This window comes from Rhinopithecus roxellana, chromosome 11, assembly GCF_007565055.1.
Source record: "Rhinopithecus roxellana isolate Shanxi Qingling chromosome 11, ASM756505v1, whole genome shotgun sequence".
Classification (NCBI taxonomy): Eukaryota; Metazoa; Chordata; class Mammalia; order Primates; family Cercopithecidae; genus Rhinopithecus; species Rhinopithecus roxellana.
The window spans coordinates 93603031-93627268 of record NC_044559.1 but is presented as its reverse complement, the minus strand read 5'-3'; the positions used below and the strand labels follow the sequence as shown (position 1 = coordinate 93627268).

The 24238-nt window shown below is 52.8% G+C and overlaps 2 protein-coding genes across 2 annotated transcripts in view; one reads left to right on the top strand and one right to left on the bottom strand.

The window, feature by feature from the left end:
• Nucleotides 1-21567, top strand: part of LOC104661372 — a 30753-nt gene extending 9186 nt beyond the window's left edge. The window contains exon 2 of the mRNA XM_010361979.1: nucleotides 21202-21567. Within this exon, the coding sequence (XP_010360281.1) occupies nucleotides 21202-21513 (312 nt within the window). The 3' untranslated portion in view covers nucleotides 21514-21567. The remainder of the gene's footprint in view (nucleotides 1-21201) is intronic.
• Nucleotides 1-24238, bottom strand: part of ADARB2 (adenosine deaminase RNA specific B2 (inactive)) — a 519216-nt gene that overhangs the window by 322003 nt on the left and 172975 nt on the right. The gene's annotated exons all lie outside the window — the stretch shown is intronic.

The window sequence follows — 24238 nt, the reverse complement described above, 5'->3', positions numbered from 1 at the left end:
CAAGTGGGCTGAGACACCTTCCTCCCAGCGCCGCGTGGCCCAAAACCCTTGATGCTTCTCCATCGGCAACGAACCAGGAAGGCAGGTCTGCACCTGTGTCTCCACTTGCTACCTCACACGCGGCATCAGGCACCGGACAGTGGCCGCCTCCTTTCGGATTACTCATGGCTCTAGAATCTAGCTTATGTGTTTATTTTCTAAATGCTGTAACTAGGACTCTGGCCCTAGACAAGCAAAATGTTCCCAAGAAAAATGAGAAAATAAAAATTGCTCTTTTCAGTGGGGAAATGGTTCCCTATTTAATAAATGGTGCTGGGAAAACTGGCTAGCCATATGCAGAAAACTGAAACTCGATCCCTTTTACACCTTATACAAAAATTAACTTAAGATGGATTAAAGACTTAAATGTAAAACCCCAAACCATAAAAACCCTAGAAGAAAATCTAGGCAATGCTATTCAGGACATAGTCATGGCAAAGACTTCATAACGAAAATGCCAAAAGCAATTGCAACAAAAGCCAAAATCGACAAATGGGATCTAATTAAGCTAAAGAGCTTCTGCACAGCAAAAGAAACTATCATCAGAGTGAAGAGGCAACCTACAGAATGGGAGAAAAATGTTGTAATCTACCCATCTGATAAAGGTCTAATATCCAGAATCTACAAAGAACTTAAACAAATGTACAAGAAAAAAACAAACAACCCTGTCAAAAAGTGGGCAAAGCATATGAACAGACATGTCTCAAAAGAATACATTTATGAGGCCAACAAACATGAAATAAAACCCATCATCACTGGTCATTAGAGAAACACAAATCACAACCACAGTGAGATACCATCTCATGCCAGTCAGAATGGCAATGATTAAAAGGTAGAGAAACTATAGATGCCAGCAAGGCTGTGGAGAAATAGGAACGCTTTTACATTGTTGGTGGGAACATAAATTAGTTCAATGGTTATGGAAGACAGTGTGACGATACCTCAAGAATCGAGAGCCAGAAATACCATTTGACCCAGCAATCCCATTACTGGGCATATAACCAAATGAATATAAATCATTCTACTATAAAGACACATGCACACATATGTTTATTGCAGCACTGTTCACAATAGCAAAGACTTGTAACCAACCCAAATGCCCATCAATGATAGACTGAATAAAGAAAACATGGCATATATACACCATGGAATACTATGCAGCCATAAAAAGGAAGGAGATCATGTCCTTTGCAGGGACACGGATGAAGCTAGAAGACATCATTTTCAGCAAACTATCATGAGAACAGAAAACCAAACGCAGCATATTCTCACTCATAAGTGGGAGTTGAACAGTGAGAACACATGGACACAGGGAGGGGAACATCACACACTGGGGTCTGTCAGGGGGTTGGGGGTGAGGGGAGGGAGAGCATTAGGACAAATACCTAATGCACGCGGGTCTTAAAACCTAGATGACAGGCTGACAGGTGCAGCAAACCCCCATGGAACATGTATACCTATGTAACAAACCTGCACGTCCTGCACATGTATCCTGGAACTTAAAGTAAAAAAGAAAAAGAATTGCTTTTCCTAAAAAACTGAAAGTTCAGAACTGCAAGCAGTAGCTCCTCATAGAGCAAGGTGGTGAAGGGCTCAAGTTGGAGCACTTCTGAGACACACACGGATGTCACACAGAGGCCTGGGGGAGCTCCTTTAGAGGCTGGATGTGCTGAGCACCTGCCCGCCTCCCTTCCCTTCCCTCTCGGGGTCAATGCTGCATTCTTGCACACGTCCAGAGAGCCTAGAAGTCTCTCCGGTGCCTGCGTTTGTGGCTGTGCCTGCGGGGGTTGCAGGACCCTGGGAAAGAGGGATCCCGCAGGTCTGCACCAGCTGGTGGGCGTCCCACAGGGGTCTTGATCTGGGACTGGCCAGACCGCGAAGTCCCTTCCAGAGCACAAGCCGGAGGGGTCTCCTCTGATCCCTCCTTCACCCTCTCCCCAGTTTGCATTAGACACAGTGGATCCAGGAGTGAGATGGGATGTCCCTGAGCATCTGGTAGAGGAAAGAGAAGTGGACAGCTGTGGCAGAGCCCAGTGTGAGTTATCTCAGAGGACCACGTGGGCCCTGGAGGACATGCTGGAGGCACACCTGACCCAGACCCGCGGGAAGAGAGAGGCGTGGAGGCCACAGGGCACTTGGAGGATGGGCATCCTGTGGTGGACGGGGAGCGTTCTGCCCATGGACACGGCCTGGGTGAGGGTATAGGAGGCTGAGGCCAGGCATGCTGAGGGGCTCGAGGTCCTTCAGTGCCACTGGAGCATGCCACACAATATCAGGGCTATGGGAGTCGAGGCCAGGAACTCAGCAGAAATCAGGGCAGGAGAAGCCACTGCTGCCCGTGCCGCCTGACCCTGGCTGCTGCCGCACTCAGTGGATGCTTACCTCCACGCCTAGAGGGAGAGTGACAGGCTCTGCCTGCCTGGAAGTTCACACTGCACGGCGTCCCATCCGCCCTCACTGAGGCTGCTCTGCTGTCCTGTGGGCCTCAGAGCGTACAGGCGTCATTTTCACGACAGGTGAGGGGTCTCAGGCCAGAGAGGGCAGAGACCTGCCTGGCTCCACGCAGCTCTGGGATGTGAGTCTCTGCATCCTAAAGCCAGAGTTTCCTCTGGGAGACTATAGTGGCGGGGAGGCCAGACCAGAGCGGGTATAACAGAAACTCCAGGGGCAGCACTCCAGGTTCAAAGCTGGCCTTAGGATGTAGCTGCTCTGGGACTATGCACCATACTTAACATTTCCTGAACGCTTTGCCTTTTGTTTATTTATTTTTTTGTCCAGCAGTGCAACAGGTGTGCTCCCCACTTGCTAGTGAGCATGAAGGGGCATAGAGTCCTTCTCTGCCTAAGCCTTGTAGGTGTTAAGCGCTCACTCCATAGTAGCTGGTGCCATTTTCTCCATGCCATGGTCTGGCCTGATGCAAACCCATCAACCACTGCTGTGTGTCTGGCTTCCAAGGCCACAGAAAGGGGGCATTGGGCCCGCTGGCACTGAAGTGTCAGCCACCTCTCCCAGACTAGGCTAACTATGGTGGTCTTGTTTCCCTCAAACAGGAAACGCAACACAACTGGCAAGGTCGAGGGTGCACCGGAAATTAGGGAGGCCCACCCGTGGTGTTTGGAACCCTGAAGTTGCCCAGGAGAGCTAGATATTGCCTTCACATCATGGGAGAATTTAAAGCAGCACACTACTGTTTGACAATTTCGCTTTTATTTACAGGGGATGGATCAAATGTATATTTTACGTGACAAGTGGAAAGTGTCAAAATGAGCCACACATAAAGTGGTGACAAAAGAAATCATTTTAATAAAATTACATAATGTAAAACAAAATCTTAGAAACAGCCCTCGTTGAATATGATTTGCATGCAACATAACATTATACAATTTTTGACACGCTGCAGAGAGGTATTGGGTCGGAAGTAGCTATGTTTAGAAAGCAATTTGCAGAGTTTCTGTTCTTTTAGTGGTTTGACAGCAGTGATAATTTTTTTTTTTTTTTGGTGGCTGACAAGTGAATAAAAACCAATAATTGAATAGTACCATTTTACTCAGAAGTCAAGCTGATAATTAGAGGTATAACAGACAGTTTGGTTTTTATCTGAATCGTGGCAGCTCTGACTTGTTTTTAAAATCTGGGAACCAAATCAAGGCCCTGATTCTCAACAAGACAAGAAGAAAACAGGATTTTATTTGCAGTTCCTCGTTCTTGGTGGACACACGTGTTTTGGTACCTAAAGGGCAGCCTGTGGGCCCTGAGACGAGCATGTCCACATCTGATTGGGGAAATGAAGTTTCTTGGTGGCCAACATGGTCAGGAGGAGAAAGAAAATAAACTCAGTCCCTGCCACCAAGGGCATGTCAGGCAACAGCCCCCACCCTCCTGGCCGGGCTGCCTCAGGGAGTGTTCCAGGGCACGTGAGTCTCACCTGCGGCCTTGGAAGATAGCCCCCACTCAGACCCAATTCCGACCCTGCGATCTCAGCCGCCCAGACCCCCACTCAGAGGCAGCTTGGACCCTGCGATCTCAGCCGCCCAGACCCCACTCAGACCCAATTCGGACCCTGCGATCTCAGCCGCCCAGACCCCACTCAGACCCAATTCCGACCCTGCGATCTCAGCCGCCCAGACCCCACTCAGACCCAATTCAGACCCTGCGATCACAGCCGCCCAGACCCCGCTCAGAGGCAGCTTGGACCCTGCGATCTCAGCCGCCCAGACCCCACTCAGACCCAATTCCGACCCTGCGATCTCAGCCGCCCAGACCCCACTCAGGCCCAATTCGGACCCTGCGATCTCAGCCGCCCAGACCCCACTCAGACCCAATTCCGACCCTGCGATCTCAGCCGCCCAGACCCCACTCAGACCCAATTCAGACCCTGCGATCACAGCCGCCCAGACCCCGCTCAGAGGCAGCTTGGACCCTGCGATCTCAGCCGCCCAGACCCCACTCAGACCCAATTCCGACCCTGCGATCTCAGCCGCCCAGACCCCACTCAGGCCCAATTCGGACCCTGCGATCTCAGCCGCCCAGACCCCACTCAGACCCAATTCCGACCCTGCGATCACAGCCGCCCAGACCCCGCTCAGAGGCAGCTTGGACCCTGCGATCTCAGCCGCCCAGACCCCACTCAGACCCAGTTCAGACCCTGCGATCACAGCCGCCCAGACCCCGCTCAGAGGCAGCTTGGACCCTGCGATCTCAGCCGCCCAGACCCCACTCAGGCCCAATTCGGACCCTGCGATCTCAGCCGCCCAGACCCCACTCAGACCCAATTCCGACCCTGCGATCCCAGCCGCCCAGACCCCGCTCAGAGGCAGCTTGGACCCTGCGATCTCAGCCGCCCAGACCCCACTCAGGCCCAATTCGGACCCTGCGATCTCAGCCGCCCAGACCCCACTCAGACCCAATTCGGACCCTGCGATCTCAGCCGCCCAGACCCCACTCAGACCCAATTCGGACCCTGCGATCTCAGCCGCCCAGACCCCACTCAGACCCAATTCCGACCCTGCGATCTCAGCCGCCCAGACCCCACTCAGACCCAATTCAGACCCTGCGATCACAGCCGCCCAGACCCCGCTCAGAGGCAGCTTGGACCCTGCGATCTCAGCCGCCCAGACCCCACTCAGGCCAATTCGGACCCTGCGATCTCAGCCGCCCAGACCCCACTCAGACCCAATTCCGACCCTGCGATCTCAGCCGCCCAGACCCCACTCAGACCCAATTCAGACCCTGCGATCACAGCCGCCCAGACCCCGCTCAGAGGCAGCTTGGACCCTGCGATCTCAGCCGCCCAGACCCCACTCAGACCCAATTCCGACCCTGCGATCTCAGCCGCCCAGACCCCACTCAGGCCCAATTCGGACCCTGCGATCTCAGCCGCCCAGACCCCACTCAGACCCAATTCCGACCCTGCGATCACAGCCGCCCAGACCCCGCTCAGAGGCAGCTTGGACCCTGCGATCTCAGCCGCCCAGACCCCACTCAGACCCAGTTCAGACCCTGCGATCACAGCCGCCCAGACCCCGCTCAGAGGCAGCTTGGACCCTGCGATCTCAGCCGCCCAGACCCCACTCAGCCCAATTCGGACCCTGCGATCTCAGCCGCCCAGACCCCACTCAGACCCAATTCCGACCCTGCGATCCCAGCCGCCCAGACCCCGCTCAGAGGCAGCTTGGACCCTGCGATCTCAGCCGCCCAGACCCCACTCAGGCCCAATTCGGACCCTGCGATCTCAGCCGCCCAGACCCCACTCAGACCCAATTCGGACCCTGCGATCTCAGCCGCCCAGACCCCACTCAGACCCAATTCGGACCCTGCGATCTCAGCCGCCCAGACCCCACTCAGACCCAATTCCGACCCTGCGATCTCAGCCGCCCAGACCCCACTCAGACCCAATTCAGACCCTGCGATCACAGCCGCCCAGACCCCGCTCAGAGGCAGCTTGGACCCTGCGATCTCAGCCGCCCAGACCCCACTCAGGCCCAATTCGGACCCTGCGATCTCAGCCGCCCAGACCCCACTCAGACCCAATTCCGACCCTGCGATCACAGCCGCCCAGACCCCGCTCAGAGGCAGCTTGGACCCTGCGATCTCAGCCGCCCAGACCCCACTCAGACCCAATTCCGACCCTGCGATCTCAGCCGCCCAGACCCCACTCAGACCCAATTCCGACCCTGCGATCTCAGCCGCCCAGACCCCACTCAGGCCCAATTCGGACCCTGCGATCTCAGCCGCCCAGACCCCACTCAGACCCAATTCCGACCCTGCGATCACAGCCGCCCAGACCCACTCAGAGGCATTGGACCCTGCGATCTCAGCCGCCCAGACCCCACTCAGACCCAATTCGACCCTGCGATCTCAGCCGCCCAGACCCCACTCAGACCCAATTCCGACCCTGCGATCTCAGCCGCCCAGACCCCACTCAGACCCAATTCGACCCTGCGATCTCAGCCGCCCAGACCCCACTCAGACCCAATTCAGACCCTGCGATCACAGCCGCCCAGACCCCACTCAGGCCCAATTCGGACCCTGCGATCTCAGCCGCCCAGACCCCACTCAGACCCAATTCCGACCCTGCGATCACAGCCGCCCAGACCCCGCTCAGAGGCAGCTTGGACCCTGCGATCTCAGCCGCCCAGACCCCACTCAGACCCAATTCCGACCCTGCGATCTCAGCCGCCCAGACCCCACTCAGACCCAATTCAGACCCTGCGATCACAGCCGCCCAGACCCCGCTCAGAGGCAGCTTGGACCCTGCGATCTCAGCCGCCCAGACCCCACTCAGGCCCAATTCGGACCCTGCGATCTCAGCCGCCCAGACCCCACTCAGACCCAATTCCGACCCTGCGATCCCAGCCGCCCAGACCCCGCTCAGAGGCAGCTTGGACCCTGCGATCTCAGCCGCCCAGACCCCACTCAGGCCCAATTCGGACCCTGCGATCTCAGCCGCCCAGACCCCACTCAGACCCAATTCGGACCCTGCGATCCCAGCCGCCCAGACCCCGCTCAGAGGCAGCTTGGACCCTGCGATCTCAGCCGCCCAGACCCCACTCAGGCCCAATTCGGACCCTGCGATCTCAGCCGCCCAGACCCCACTCAGACCCAATTCAGACCCTGCGATCACAGCCGCCCAGACCCCGCTCAGATGCAGTTTGGGCCCTGCGATCACAGCCGCTTGGACCCCTGCGCGCAGATGCAGTTTGGGCCCCGCTGCGATCACAGCTGTCCGTCCGCATGAACAGAGTCTTGTCCAGGTGTGTTTTTCCACTTGCAGCTCCGTGGCTGGGCAGCTCCAGGCCTGTTATGGTGGCGATGCAGCTTCCCTGCCTGGGTTGTTGGGACAGGTGGGATTCCACTCCGGGGGCAGTGTGGGGTGCCTTCCCTGCGCTCCCTGCTCTCCCTGGTCTCTGCCTTCCCACACTGCAGGATGATGGCGTTGAGAGCCAGAAGTGAAACCCTGAGAAGCAGAAGCTGGTCCTGACTGCCCTCCTCTGCCAGGCCTTGTCTGGAGGGCTGCGCCAGGTCCTTCCAACTTTAAAGAGTTGCCTGTGAAGGGCGTCCTCCAGGTGGGTCTGCAGTGCAGTCAAGGCCTCCTGCAATTAATATGCTGGGAACACATTTTAAATAGCTCCCTCCTCCCTTGCATAGCAGACGCTGACAACAAGCCTGTTATTTAGTATTCCATTTTTGATAGCTCATTGTATCTAAAAAGAGATCAATTAAAGCTCTCACAAACCTCTCCAGCTTAATTGAAGGACAATTTAGACATCACAGTAACAGCAGATCTGCCGTCCATTGCTGCATTTATTCAGGCTGGGAGCTATTCACGTCTCCCACACACCCTCGCAGATGAAGAGATTTCAACTGGAAGAGAAACGCTACCATCAGAGGAAAGATACGTTGTCACCAACTTCATTCTTCAACGGATGAAGGGAGCTTTTGAAATAAAAAATAGACCTGAACAATGCTGTGGTGGAAATATTTGTGCCCGTGCTCTCCTGAGCAGCCAGGGACTGCGTTCCTTCTCCTTCCCTGGGAAGGGGCAGTGCCAGGCCCGCTTAGCGCAACAGCAGAGATGCGTTAAGTTTACAGCCCGCCCGTGACGTGAGGCAGCTCTGGCCAGAAATCTCAAGTTCATCCCTTCAAGTCAATTTTGTCTGTATTTTAAGAACTTATCTCTTGCAAAATGGGAACTTAACGTGTTTGTGATGGCCCACAGATAGCTCTTGCTGAAAGCGAGAATCACAGGTGACAAAAAAAAAAAAAACACAAAATGGTGACCTCAGGGACGTGACGAATGGGCAATGATGGCTTCACCACGTGTTTTCCTGACCGTGGAGTAGAGCCATCCCAGGTAGATTCTCTGGGCCCTGCTCAGGACGGTCATGAAACCCCGTGCTGTTGTTACGTGAATACTGAAAGCAACGCCAGAGTCTGAGAGGGCAGTGGGGTGAGCCTGGCCTGGGGCAGGTGGCACGAGGGCTGCTGAGTTTCCAGGGCATCGGCTGGTGAGTGGCCACAGCCCCTCCCATAGGTCACCACCTGGTGGGCCGCAGCATGAAGCCCCCAGGGGTGTGAAGTGTTGGGCTGTGTGCTGCCTTGGGGGGCTCTGATGGGCAGCTCCACTCCTTGGCCGAGGGCAGGCTTTTCAGGATCAGGCTTGGGGGGCTGTGGCTTTTCACACAGGACGTGGACTAGCGGCTCGCCTGAGGGACCACCCTTCTGGGTTCCAGAGGACCCAGCTGGAGTCACCAGGGCAGAGTCTACAGGGTTGGAGAAGGCTCTGTTGGGGCTAGGCACAGCAAGTCGTGGCAGGAGGATAATGCCGGGGCCTGGACAGGAGGTAAAGGGGTGGGAATGGATGCACAGGTACAGACTCTGCTCTTACGTCAAGGAGGCGTGTATCGCCTATGCGATGTGTAATGTGTGCATACAGTGTGAAACGTATGTAGTATGTAAAGTACACATAATAAAGTGTATATAATATGTAAATTACAAGTGTTATGTCAAGTGTACATACCACATAAAGTCTATATAACATGTAGGGTATATATGATATGTAAAGAGTGTGTAATATGTCAAGTAAACAAAATACCTATTGTCTATATAATGCAAAGTGTCTACATTATATATGAAGTCTACGTATTAGGTAAAGTCTACATAATATGTGAAGTCTGTAATTGCAAAGTATACACACACACATCCCTTGCAGCAGGAATGTGAATGGTCCCTGGGAAGTTTGGTAGGCTTGGTGAACTGACTTTTACTGAGCACCCAGTATTGGGAGTTGAAATACCAGCTCCATCTCTCCACCCGTCTCATAGCTGTTGGCCTTGGCAATTTGAGCCTCTGTGTTCTGTGGTGCCACTTCATTCTGAAGAGTGTGTAGCCCGGTGCAGCCATGGCTCCACGCTTCCTAACGAGTATTGATCCCACTAGGGAATATTTTCAGAACCAGATGCAGTGGGTGCAATTCACACCAGCGTCCTTCTCTGGAAGACTATCTCCATTTTGCACTTCACTTCCATTTTCTATCTTTCTTATGTTTAAAGATAGTTCAAAATAATTAAAATCAGTGTGATCTGAACATTTGGGGGATGTTTGTAACCGTAAACAATAAATTCTTTGGGATATAAGATACAGAAAAACAAGTAGAACAGAAACGAGAATGGATTTCCTCGTCCACAAAGTTAGAAGAGAGTTTCAGTGGGCTTCCCTGGGCAGTGACCTTGACTGTACGAATTTTGTCTCTCCCCTGAATTTTTCCTCCCCTTCCTCCCCTTCTCTTAAGCATCATGGCCTCTGTTAGCCAGGAAGGGACCTCGTAGAGCTCTGGGAATGCTGTGGCCTTAGCAGCCGAGGGGTATTACCTGTTCATGGGTGTGGACAGCCTTGGCAGGGGTGGCGGAGGGGCCTCTGCTGACTGCACTGCACTCCATGAAAAGCAACAAGGAAACCCCAAGGTCAGCAGAGGCAGAAGCGCAGTGAGGGTGCACAGGGCACACAGTCAGTGCCCTGCACACTCTAGTGTTGGGAGCAGTCAGCAGAATGGCCGGTGCTAGTGGGCAGGATGAGGGAGGCTGCAGGGAGCACGGATTTCAAACTGACTCAACAGCCTCATAGCTTTTTGATATGAACAGAGAAATGGACCCTTCTGGTTGTAAAGCTTGAAAATTATGTTTGTTTTATCTGAGTTTCTTCCTCAGGAAATGACTCTCAGTCCTTTAAAAAAAAAAAAAAAAAGCACCAAGGAGCTGAAACTCACCAGATCACTGCATCGGAACAACAAGACACCAGCCCCTTGCCTGCCTTGACTGCGTTTGCGACCACCTGCCTGCCGCCTGTTGACCGATGGCCCCTCCTAACTCTCCCTGGTTCCTGTTTTCCCACACATTTCTTCCCTGCTACATAAACTCCCGATTTTAGTCCGTCAGGGAGATGGATTTGAGACTGAGCTCTCCTCTCCTCTGTGTCAGCAATACTCGTTGTCTCAGTGATTGGCTTTCTGTGTGGAGCGCAGCAGAATGTAGGTCAAATCCCTGCTGTTTTGGCAACAGGTTCCTGCACTTATAGACCGGCCTCCACTGGGTGGGAAGGCTCTCCTGTGCTTCTGTTACCACTGTTGACCAGCTCTAAAATTACTACCTGCAACTCGCAGTGAAAAAGTCTGCCTGTCTGTCCTGCTCCTGACTTTGACGAGAAATAGTGAGGAGCTGGGGACACAACCTGGGGACACTATGGCTCTCCAATCACAACGCTCTCACCGCAAGTCACTGGAGACCGGGCAGCAACTGTGTGTGTGTCCTGGGTCTCATCTGAGACAAGAGTGCCACCCTGTACCAGGCATCTCTTGTCCCTTAAGGCAGATGCTGAAGCCTTTGCAGAAAGGCCACATCCGGGCCGGAGGATGGTAATGATGTTTAGGAGATCACAGCCGGGCGAAGGGTGAAAACAACACCAGGAGGTCGAACGACTGCAGAACACATTACCGGTCTCCTGATAACATTCTGATGGAAGGCCCTGACAAATGACTCCCTGCACAGCCAGATAAACCCTCCGTATCCATCAGCTAATGCCAGGCAAGACGGGAACTCGATGAGGGCTGGCTGGAGGCAGGGCTGCCAGGAAGGGAGGGTCTGTGAAGCGTGAACACACTCGCTGGTTTTGGGGAAAGGGTGAACAACTCAGTGAGCACTGCATGTTAGGAACAGACACAGTAAACTCAGCCCGGCAGGAACAGACAGAAGCCATTCATCGAGAGCGGGACATGGGTGGGAGGCCTTGGCTACACAGACACAGGACCTGAAGATAAGATATTGTGGTGTTTCGGTCCCCACCGTGTGTGCATAGCAGTGCAGGTGACGGCATTGCCTCTGGGGAAACTGGGCAAGAGGCTGTGCAGGTGTATCCACTGTAGGGCGTGAGGCTGTGCAGGTGTATCCACTATAGGGTGGGGAGTGAGGCTGCGCAGGTGTATCCACTGTAGGGTGGGGCGTGAGGCTGTGCAGGTGTATCCACTGTAGGGTGGGGCGTGAGGTTGTGCAGGTGTATCCACTGTAGGGTGGGGCGTGAGGCTGCGCAGGTGTATCCACTGTAGGGTGGGGCGTGAGGCTGTGCAGGTGTATCCACTATAGGGTGGGGAGTGAGGCTGCGCAGGTGTATCCACTGTAGGGTGGGGGGAGTGAGAGGCTGCGCAGGTGTACGAACTGTGTGGGCGGGGAGAGGCTGCACAGGTGTATGCACTGTGGGGAGGGGGAGAGGCATTGGTTTTTCATTGCAGGACTCATCTTTGGAGGCCAGAGCCAAGACTCAGGGCAGAGCTGTTGGTCAGGCCCCTGATAGGCCTGGGAAGGCCTTGCCTGGTCATAGTGTTTCGTGTGCCTGAGGATTCGGGCCACATGGTACTTGCTTGACCAGATAGTTTATTTTAATGATGGAATTATAGAGAATTTCTCTCTTCCCTCTGGAAGGCTGGAGTCTGAGCCGCTGTGGTCTGTCAACAGATGCTGCCTCCCTAAGTGACTGATCTTCAATAAAAACCTTGGACCCAGAGACTCAGGTAAGCTCTCCCGGCTGAACCTTGGACAGACCAGATAGTTTATTTTAATGATGGAATTATAGAGGATTTCTCTCTTCCCTCTAGGAGGCTGGAATCTGAGCCACTGTGGTCTGTCACACAGATGCTGCCTCCCTAAGTGACTGATCTTCAATAAAAACCTTGGACCCAGAGACTCAGGTAAGCTCTCCCAGCTGAACCTTGGACACCGAAGCTCAGGTAAGTTTCCCGGTTGAACCTTGGACACCAAGACTCAGGTGAGTTTTCCAGCTGGCGACATTGTACATATTGTCACCATCATTTCTGGGGGAACTGAGCCCATTTCCACAATTAACTGGGCAAGGACACCTGGAGGCACAAGCCTGGATCCTCCTTGTTGTCACCCAGACTCCCTTCCCTTTGCTGGTGACAATTTGTGGACTTTCACAGTGTTAAACAGTGGCTGCTGGTGTGCCAGCCTCACCCAGTGAGTGCAGTGAATACAGAGCCAGAGGGTGGTTTTGGGGACCCCGGTGTAGCCAAAGACCCCTTCACTGACATGGTGAATACACTGTGTAGGTCCAGAGACAGTGAGGACAAACAGTTTCACAGACTTTGAATCTGGGGCGGCCAGTGAGATAGCCCAGCCAGGACACCCTGGAGGCAGTGAGCAGGGCGAATAAAGCCTTACCAGAGGGTCCGATTTGAAAAATGCATGGGTTACAATTGAAGCCACAGATGTGAAATGCAGTTCAGCAAGTGTAGGGGGAGTAAAGGTCTAGGATAAGGAGAGAAAGAGAAACTGGCACTGACAGAAAAAGACAGGAAGAGAAAAAGCCGGCAGAGGCTACACGGAAATTACTACACTCAAGGGAGGTTGGCTAATGGTATCACGTGACGCGAGGCAAGTTAGGAGGCTGGGGAGAGTTGTGTGACCTGGGCTGACAGTTTTATTAAAAGGGACAAGTGAGTGGCCAGAGTGTGAGGGGCTGAGGCAGGCCTGGTGGGAACGAAGGTGGGCTGTTAAGGGGATCTGGCTAGGCCACAGGGGAGGGGGAGAGAGGTGTTGGTTTGTCATTATTCTTGAATTAAGCTTGTTGAGTTGCCAACTAGAAGATGATAAAAGAGAGGGAGAGTCTGAATCTGAAGATGTCTGAGGGGAACTGCAGCTGGGTTTCAGTACAGGGTGGGAGCAGAGGCTGGGGTCTGGTACACGGAGTTCAAAACACCAGGGAGGAAGCACTTTAGCTGGTGGGGTCCCCTCCTCTCTCACTGAAAAGCGGAGTGGGGTGGGACGTGGAGCTGGGGGCTCCTCTCCTCTCTCACTGAAAGGTGGAGTGGGGTGGGGCGTGGAGCTGGGGGCTCCCCTCCTCTCTCACTGAAAGGTGGAGTGGGGTGGGACGTGGAGCTAGGACTCCCCTCCTCTCTCACTGAAAGACGGATGGGGAGGGGCATGGAGCAGACATGACCGAGTGTATAAGTTGGGACTCAGCAGGCAAACAAGTTTCCTCAAAAAAATTCGACTGTCTCTGTTTAGCAGGGACATGAGTTTTTTTCCCGAAAGCCGCGGGAGTGGATGGATTGTGATTCATCCTTGTCATTTGATTATTCCAAAGGTGTATTTGTGGGAGAAATGCAGGAAGGAAGGAGGGAGACGGGAGGAGGGCGCAGGGGCAAGCAGGGTGCCCAGGGCTGGTGTTTCCACCCAGTGGCATGGATTTGTCCTGATTGTGCTAATTCTTCCTCCTATTCTTCCTCTGAGACCCACCCATGGTCAAACAGTTTAAATAAGAGGCAAATGCAACGCAGAGCTCTTCACTCTTCCTCCCCATTGTCACGGAGTTGGCCAAACCCATTATCTCCATTCTCTAGACTCCAAAACCGATGCCCTGGAAAGGGAGGAGATATCACAGGGAGCCCAGAGAGATGATCCAGTTCGTACTCAAGCATGGGAACAACCCCAGACCCTTCCTCAGGCAACTGTGACCTCAGAGGGACGGCAGCCAGCAGAGCCTCTCACCCCCTTTCCTGGGTGCTGGGTCTGCAGCATGAGATTAGATGGAGCTCCCCGTGCCCATCCAGCAAGCCTTGAGTTTCTCTTAATATGCAATACAAGCTTCCAGTAGAGGGAATCCCCCCCAAAACACAACACACTGTATTGTTTATAAGAGGCTACCAGGGACTGAAAAGTAAACACACAAAGACAGGCAAACAAAGCCTTCCCCACACCCAGCAGGGCCAAAGAGATTTTTCCCTCTCTCCAATAGGCTCTGAGAAATGGGGTCCCTGCTCCCCACACCACAGCCCACACCTGGAACCCCTCCCCACTGCAGGCCGCCCGACCACCCGCTCCACTGTACGCGGCAAACACACAACTACATTTGGTTTGTTTTCCTCTCTGGGCCTCTGATCACATTTTTAAGCACCTCCTTGTTGCTTTGTTCTCTCTGAATTTCCTGGAAGTGCTAACCTCAAAGTACCATGCCTTCCTAGAGCACCTTTGGCCTGACATGGTGAACAGCAGCTATTTTCTGAGAAAGCTCATTCTTTGGAGAGTCTCAGTGTAATTGCACTGATTGTGCTGGCTCTGGAAACCTCAGAGCCACCATAGGTCTTTGAAAGCCAAGGAATATGAGTCAACGCATTTTTGCAGCTAATGACGCTCTCTAGTTGATTAAAGTCGACGGCCCACATGGACCAATTTACCACTATTTACTGGAGACACAAAAGGCATGAGCCTCAGGCCCCTTCACGGAGGTCGCGGCCACACAGACTGACCCTGGAGAGGTTTTAGTGTAATGCAGTCTCATGGTTTTGGAGTGAAAGGATCTGATTTTGGGATTTGTTAGAGTCGTGGGAGCTAGAAGGGATTTAGAGACCAGTAGATACCTCAGTTGTACAGACAAGAAAACTGCAACCCCGAGTGCTTAGTAATTTGGCAAGAGTGAAGGTGAAGAGATGGTAGATCCAGAACACAGAGTCTCTGCCTCACGGTCCCCGCTCTTCCCAGGCCGCCGTGCGAGCCCTGTTTGTACTACAATAGGATGAGTCGTGCGGAATTGAGAGACTTACGGTGCACTGTGCTTTTCAAATAAAAAGAACAGCAGAAAAGGTGCTGTTCTGGGCTGCATTGAGCCCCGTCAAAATTCACACGTGCAAACCCTGACTCCCAGGACTTCAGAAGGTGACAGTGTTTGGAGACAGTCAGAAGGAGACAGTATTTGGAGATGGTCAGAAGGTGACAGTGTTTGGAGATGGTCAGGAGGTGACAGTGTTTGGAGATGGTGTCCTTACAGAGCTGATGAAGATAAATGAAGTCATATGACTGGACCCTGGTCCAACCTGCCTGGTGTCCTTATAAGAAGAGCAGATGACGACACAGACACACACAGAGGGAGGACTCTGTGAGGACACAGGGAGAAGACGCTGTCTGCAAGCCACGGAGAGGCCTCAGGAGGAACCAGGCCCATGGACACGGTGATCTCGGGTTTCCAGTCTCTATGACTGTGACAACGTGAATGTCTATTATTGAAGCCACCCGGGCTGTGGTACTAGGCCAGCCCCAGGAAACTTATAGGGACCGACTGAATTATTCTCCACTTGCTTAAGAGAGGAATATGCATTGTTCAGGCTGCCACAGTGGTAAAGTCCTTCTCACCTTTACCCAGACAATTTATCAATGATCCAGAAGACGCAAAAGAGGCAGGCTCAAGTCTGACAGGACTGCACTGCCAGGAGCAGGCCTCACACCTTCCCCTCCTGGGCGGCTGTCCCTCTGCCCGCCCTTCCTGCCATCCCTCTATTGTAGAACTGGTAAAACTTTCATTATTTTTAAAGCAAAAATAAAATAATTTTAAGGTCTTTCTTCCAATGATATCTTACATGATAGCCCAGAAATAAAACAAGAAAATGGAGGAAGCACCTGAGGCACCCAGGGCCTGGGGATTGGTTCCTGAAAGCCTCCCTTCCCACCCCTCTGGTGCCGATGGGCCCCAGGTCCAGCGACGGCCAATCAAAGGTCCTGTCGAGCGTCTGGCTGTGAATGTCTCCAGGACACAAGGTACCAAGTACATGGGCGCTCTGAGAAGTGAGGGCTGAGCTGGGCTTGTCAGAACGTGCTGGGAAAGGCAGAGAGAATGGGACTGCTCGGCCCTTATGCTGCAGACACAGAGTCCTGGCCTCAGGAGGGGCAGTGTGCCCACCCCAGTGGGGCGGAGTGACGTGAGTGAGGCTGAGGGGCGCTAGGTGGCCTCCTGCGCGGAGCACGTGGGCTCTGGCCAAGCCCTCCTTCCGCAGGTGGCCTGAGCCTCCTCCCTTGTAGCCGATCACGGAACCATCCAGTCCCAATTGTGCCAGCAAGTCACTATCAATCAGGGGTTAAAGGCTGCTCCTGGCCACTCCCACTCTGAGCAGATGGCTCTGCAGCCCCCAGGATGCCCATGGCGGGAGGTCTGTGGCCAGGAGCCTTTCCTTTGCAGCTCGTGGACTGCACTCCAGGGCAGCTGTGGCCCGCGCTGTGTAAGTGGATACAACCGTGGGCTCTCACTGCACTCTCCTTCCTCTCTGGCCAGTTTGGGGCTCTGTCCTTGGGGAACTAGGGGTGTGAAATGCCTGCAGACCCACGGGCGATGCCCTTTTGAGAGTGAGTGAAGAGAAGTGGGAGGCACAGCCCCAGTGCTTGCCCCAGTGGGGCCAGAGGGAGCAGGATCTGTGTGTTCACCCCACAGTGGCTCCAGAGAACATGGGCAGCCGTCCTGCCTGGCACTTGGCGAGGGGCTGCCAAGGTCAGATTCAGGGAACACTCAATCAACACATCTACTGGGGCCAGGAGGAGGGAGGGAAGGGGGAGAAGGGCGTGAAGAGCAGCCCTGGGGTCAGAGAGCGCCTTCCTCTGGCCTGGTCCTGCCGGACACTCACCCCTGGCGGAAGTGGAATGGATTCTTCTGGTCTTGGCAGGTATTTTATTGACCTAGAGTTTCTGTATGTTTTGGTGTTTACCTCCTGTGGAATGGAACCCTTAATTAATCCATGTAGTCACTCATTCAGCAAACGTTTGTCAGGAATTTTGAGGCGGAAACTGTGTGTCACCCCCACAGTCTGTGCCAAGTCACTGTGGGAACATTCTGGGACATGGGGGGAGAGCAGTGTCACCCGGAGCTCCCTGCCAGAGACCCTGCCCCACTGCCGGGAGCACCGCGTCCTCGCAGCCTGGGCCAGCACCGCCATCTCTGAATGCCACCAGACACCAGGTGGCTCATAACATTGGGAAATGACTGTTTTAATCATTAATTACCAAATAAATGTCACTTTGCTGGTACAATATATGCAGTGATTTCTGTCATAAATTGACATCTGTAAGTCATAAATTGCTTAGTTTTAGCTGCTTTTAATTGCTGAATTTTCCCAAGCTACATGGTGCACGCATTTTGGATCAGGTTCAAACTCCTCTGGCACTGGGCGCCTTCTGGGAACTGGCACGGAGGAGGCAGGCAGTGGATTCTGACGGCTTCAGCAGCGCGAGAGGCACCTGACCTCTCACTGAGACGCTTGGCCTGCTCCCAGGAAGAGGCCTCCACGAAAAGCAAGAAGACCCTTTAATCAGAGGAGATTCTCGCGGGTCTCAAAGGAAGGATGCAGCTTCCACCGTCGAAAACGGAAATCAAAGGAATGCGACGCTCTGATGGGCTGGAGGAGGCTGGCTCTGTCTTGGCATTGTTCAGAAACATCCCGGCTTCTTCTCTGTTTGATTTCCAACAGGCTATTCCCAGAGGAACCACAGTCCTTTCTACCCAGAAGCCTAAAAATACATGCTTTTGAGAGCACTGCCAGAGTAGGTGAAGAGTTAAAGAAGGCGTTTGGAGCGCAGGCAGGAAAGGCTTGTGCTCTTCTAAGCACAGCGACCGTGGCAGGAATAACGAGCTACAGAGGCCACACCCGCACACGGGGAAACGCATTTCCCATTGCCCCAAACACGAGCCCCGCGCCTCTCGCCTGTAAAGGAAGTCCAGGCTCTCTTAGAACTGGCAGAATTCTAAAATGACACAAATCAGCAGAGGCGGCCTGCAAACCGGCCTGTAAGGTCGGCTGGCGGAGGCGGTGCAGTCGGAACCTGCCCCCGCGCTCAGCTCTGCTCTGTCCTGGCAGGAGACCTGGGTCCCGCAGCCTAGGGCAGAGACAGAATCTGGGGTCTGAGTCCCCGCCCAGGTCCTCCAGGCTCATCTCAGGGGCCCTATTTCTCTTTCCCCCAACCCGTCTGCAGGGCAGGGCCCAGGTTTCGTCTCCGGGTGGCCTGTGCTCTAGGCTCTGGGCTTCTTACTCAGCTGCTCAGCTCTCCAGCATCCACCCAGCCTGGGGCAGGGGTGGGTCTGTGGCTTCCTCACTCCTGGCTGTTTTCTTGGGGCTCCTAGTCCTTCCCTGGCCACGGAATCACCTCCTAGGATTAAATTTCCTCTGGTTTAAATGCACAGAGTCATTTTGTTCTCAAGGTTGGGCTCTCACAGAACCATCAATGAATGCTGTCTCTTCCCTGTTAAATGCTGGAGATTAAAACTTCACTTAAAAACACACCAAGAACCTCTCCCCTGGTCTCCACTGTCCCCCAACCAGCACCCCCAAGTTCTGCTGGTGACACTGAAGCACAACTTTCTTCCCCTGGGGGAGGTGACTTCAGGACACAGACGGCTTCCCTTCATTCTCCTGCCTTCACAGCCCCCAACAGTACTTCAGTTATTGTGGACATCAGTAGGTCCTTTCTGATTTCAAGCAACATGTGTGTCCTGGGCCTGTCTTGCCTCTTATTTCTAGGATAGCTTTGTTTACTAAAAAGGTATTTTTAAACATTTAATTTCAACTTGTATTGTGGGTTCAGGAGGTAAGTGTGCAGGTTGTTGCCGCGCTATACTGCGTGATGCTGAGGTTTGGGATATGAATGATCTTGTACCCCAGGTAGTGAGCGTAGTACTGAATCGTTTTTCAACCCTGTCCCCCTGCCCCTCCCAGGGTCCATTGCTCCCATCTTTATGTCCACGAGTATCCACCGTTCACCTCCCACTTACGTCTGCAAATATCCACCGTTCACCTCCTGCTTACGTCTGCAAGTATCCACCGTTCACCTCCCGCTTATGTCTGCAAGTATCCACCGTTCACCTCCTGCTTACGGGTCAGAACATGCACTGTTTGTTTTTCTGTTTCTGAATTAATTTTCTTAGGATAATGGCCTCTGGAGGCATCCATATTTTTGCAAAGGACACGATTTCATTCTTTTTTTACGGCTGCATAGTGTTCCATGGTGTAAATGTACCACATTTCCTTTATCCAGTTCACTGATGGACACCTAGGTTGATTTCATGGCTTTGCTATTGTGAATGAACACAGGAGTGCATGTTATCTTTCTGGTAGAACGATTTACTTTCTTTAGGATATATATCCCAGTAATGGGATGGCTGGGTCAAATGGCAGCTGTTTTAAGTTCTTTGAGAAATCTCCAAATCGCTTCCCACAGTAGCTGAGCTAATTTACGTTTCTACCAACAGCATATAAATGTTTCCTTTTCTCTGCAACCTCACAAGCATCTATTATTTTTTGACTTTTTAATAATTGAAAAGGCATATATCTTAAATACAGTTTGAGGCTTGATCATCCTTCGTAAGAGAAGTGGGGGCTAATGAAGTTTCAGAGAATTCACGTCCTTGCAGAAAGAGAGGTTTGACTGCAGGGACCATGAGCGTGCTCTTGTCAAAACTGAAGAATGGGCCAGGTCTTGATTAAGAAACTGTGTCCCTGTGTCGAGTATGCGAGACTACAAGGCAGAGCTGAGGCCTTATGAAAACACAGATGGGCTGGATATGGTGGCTCACGCCTGTAATGCCAGCACTTTGAGAGGCTGAGGTGGGTGGATCATCTGAGGTCAGGAGTTCGAGACCAGCCTGGCCAACATGGTGAAACCCCATCTCTGCTAAAAATACAAAAATTAGCCGGGTGTGGTGGTGTGCCTGTAACTCCAGCTACTCAGGAGGCTGAGGCAAGAGAATTGCTTGAACCCTGGAGGTGGAGGTTACAGTGAGCTGAGATCGTACCACTGTACTCCAGCCTAGGTGACTGAGTGACTGACTGAGGCTCTGTCTCAAAAAAACAAAACAAAACAAAAAAATGAAAACATGGATGTTGTGCATGTTAATGAAAGAATGGGGAAAACATTTGAAAATAAGAAATTGTGTTTTTCTTTGTCTATATTTCAAACATTCTGAATTGTCAGCTCTTAGGGCCTGGAATCCTTCAATTCCTTACACTGTTTAATACGATGCTCAAGTGACGAAATTCCCAGGATGAGGGGGCACCATCCCGTGGCTGGGAAACAGGACACGGCTTCGGGGCCCCAGGGCTTCCTTCCCTCTTTACCCCACCAAGAACACCTTCAAAGAAAGCCTTCCTCTCAAACAGCAAGCCTTCTTCTTCTTTTTCTATTTTTTTGATGGAGTCTTGCTCTGTCGCCCAGGCTGGAGTGCAGTGGCACAATATCGGTTCACTGCAAGCTCTGCCTCCCGGGTTCCCGCCATTCTCCTGCCTCAGCCTCCTGAGTAGCTGGGACTACAGGCACCCACCACCACGCCCGGCTAGTTTTTTGTATTTTTTTAGTAGAGACGGGGTTTCACCGTGTTAGCCAGGATGGTCTCGATCTCCTGACCTCGTGATCTGCCCGCCTCAGACCCCCAAAGTGCTGGGATTACAGGCGTGAGCCACCGCGCCCGGCCTTTTTTTTTTTTTTTTTTTTTTTTTTTTTTTTTTTTTTTTTTTTTTTTTTTTACTGGGGAACAAATCTTTTTGCTTGAGAGGGTTCTATAAGAGGAAGGGGATAGATGCATTATGTAGGAAATCTTGGATTTGTGCTTCCACTTTTCTTGGTGAAGCGATTCCCAACCCTACCCCGTGCCGATTCCGGAGTCCTGCCAGCCAAAACGCTCTACGTCTTTCTTCCTCTTTTTCTCTAAATATTCCCTTCCCTCTTACTCCCTGCTGGTGCTTCGCAAACTTCACTGTGCATTCGAATCACCTGGGATCTTATTAAGTGGCGACGTTGACCCCATGGTCTGGGGAGGGCCAGAGCATTTGCTTTTCTGTCCCTTCTGCAGCTGTCGAGATGCTCTGATGTCCGTTCTCACCTGGCGCTCCGAGTAGCCCGGCTGCAACCAGAGCTCAGCAAACCGAGACCGGAGGGCACATCCACCCCGCCTGCCCATGTCAACAGAGTTGTGTGGGAGCCAGCCGGCACCCAGGAAGACCCCAGGCCTTCCTGCCCCCGACCACAGCCCTGTCCCCAGAAGCATATTCTGCAGACACTCGCTCCGCCACAGATTTTCTGCACAACCCCTCCTTGTGGGGGAAGCTTTGGTACCCGAATGAGGCCTCTTTTGACCCCCTACTCCTATCATTATTTTTGGTGACCTCAATATTTATGAAGGGAATAATTTGGTCTTTAATTCAGATGATTTTCACCTACAGGAATCTTGTCCTGCATCTCACTTTTCTTCTTGAGTCCTGCGGTCATCACTAAAACCCGCTCCTTCTCGGGGCATCCCACTGTCTGAGGGCACCTCTTTCCTTCCCGTTTCCTCAGTTTCAGGTGTCCAGTCCACGGCGCCCCATCTTTGCCCAGTCACCATGTCCAGTCCACTGTGCTCCCATCTTTACCCAGCTACTGTGTCCAGTCCACGGCACCCCGATCTTTGCTCTCGTCTGACGCCCCGTCCTCCCCTTTGCGCTGGGCTCTTGCTTGTCCCTGCTCTGTCAAGTGCATCTGGACCTGGGAGTGACCTTGACCCTGCAGCTCCAGCTCTCAACCCGTCTCAGAGCTGCACTTTTGCTCTTGAAAACTGGCTGGAGGGAAACAGCAAACCCTGCCACCTGAAGCCACCTAAAATTCATAGTCACAGGCCTCCAACAGGCCCCATGCTTCCCGCCAATCCAGCACATTTCTTGGTTAATTTATAATTCTGTTTTTCCAGGCAGCTATTTTGCAATTTCCAGGCTCATCAAAGCCTCCAACAGTCCTTCACCTTCCTAATTCTGAGCTGTTGCCCATACTTGTTCATTTTATCAAAAGAACATCCAGGCCAGGTGTAGTGGCTTACGCCTGTAATCCCAGTACTTTGGGAGGCCCACTCGAGTGGATCATCTGAGGCTAGGAGTTTGAGGCCAGCCTGGCCAATGTGGTGAAACCCCGTCTCAAATACAAAATACAAAAAAAAAAAAATTAGCCGGGTGTAGTGGCGGGCATCTGTAATCCCACGTACTCTGGAGGCTGAGGCATGAGAATCGTTTGAACCTGGGAGGCGGAGTTTGCAGTGAGCCGAGATTGCACTATTGTACTCCGGCCTGCATAGCAAAGGGAAACCCTATCTCAAAAAAAAAAAAAAAAAAAAAATCCATGTTCTTCTAGCACCTGCAGCTGACACATTCCCCACCCTCCTTTGAAAGCAGCTGCAAACAGCTGAGGTCCCAGTCTCAGTAGCGTCACCCCAGGCCCAGCAGTGAGTATGACTTCCAGGCACCGATGGGACAGAGGAAAGAAGAAAGGAGCTTTCTGGACCCCCTGCCTCTGGAACCCTCATGGCTCCATCCTTCCCATGCCCAGGCTGTGCCTGGGCGCCGTCTCCCCGGAGAGACCCTGCGTGCCCCATCGAAATCTGCATCCCACCTCTGCCCCCCTTCATGGGTGCTCATCTTGCCTTATTTTTCTTCACAGCTGTGACCACGTCCCAGCATAACATGCCTGTGTTACTGTTTAGTCCACGGATGTTTATGTTCTGTGAGAACCAACACTTGGCTGGTTTGTTCACGTTTGGACTCAAAGCCTGGCACCTGTGCGTCTGGTGTCTGTGTCTGGCACTGCTTTTGAGGCTTGGGAAAAGCAGGTAAAGTCTCTCAATCACATCCCCAGTGCTGAGACTTCCACGCCCACATCCACGTGGGGCTTTAAGACCCAATCACATCCCCAGTGCTGAGACTGTCCACGCCCACATCCACGTGAGGCTTTAAGACCCTGATGCACTTTAGCTGCAGGGACTGTCAAATCCAACCACAGGAGAGAATCATGTGGTTTCCAAGATAAATGCCGGCTACTTGCTTCTCCCCACGCAGGACTCTGCTGCTTTTACGGAAACGCACATTGCTGTCGGAGAGGAAAGAGCTGAACAGATCGTGTTGCAGTGTGGATATCCGTTTTGTCTGATAAGGGCTGTGATCGCTGGCTCTTGGCGCTGTCCCCGACAAGGTGTCGAGGGTCCCAAGACGCTAATGTGTGTGGTGAGGTCAGAGTCTCTCTAAGATCCTGCAGGTGACTCAGGCCACAACCCCGGGGGAGGGTCCTCCGGAGGCTGGTCCACTGGGTGGAGACCTGGGCCCCGAGAAGGGGACTTTCCTTTCACCACCAGCCTGGCTCAAAGGACAGATGTCCTCTGGAGATGTGGCAATTAAGCTGACCGTGACAGGGGACAGGTACTGACTAGCAGATCCTAGTTCAGATTTTGACACAAGAAGGTCAGGAGGAGCCTGTGCCGGTGGGGGCCGGGGCGGGGGGAATGGTGCTGAGGTCAGCGGTGGAGGAACAGGGCGAGAATCACACCAGAAAATGAAACGCCTCGCTCAGCGACTCCACAGTCCTGCCCTGGGTTTACTGATGATTTTAGACATTTTAAGAACTTTCATAGGGTTTTCTGTAGATTTGACAGGTCTTTTCATCTTGGAGCAGGAAGTAAAAATGAAAGGACTAAGCAAGGAAAAACAGTTGCTAAAAAGGAGGCCACGCTGCAGTGACATTCTCATCATTGCTAGAGACAGGCGGCGCCTCAGAGGTGTGTCCTCACCCCCGGGGGGCAGTGGGCTTCTGATTGTTAAAGGACCATGGGCTCTGCATCAGATCTGCGCAAGTGAGGAATCCCACTGCGTGGACGGCAGGTAAAAACTGTCAGTGTACACAACCTACTTTCATATCTAGGACAAAGGTTAAGACGGGAGATTTTCTCCCTCTGAGGCCAAGTTGGATTACTTATCTAGCAAACGCTAAGATTCTCAGACTAGTCAGCTGCCTAACGCATTTCTCTAAAAATTCCTGAAAAGGAAACAGAGCCAAATGTTTGTGTTTTTCTGGACGACCCCAACTGAAGCCTG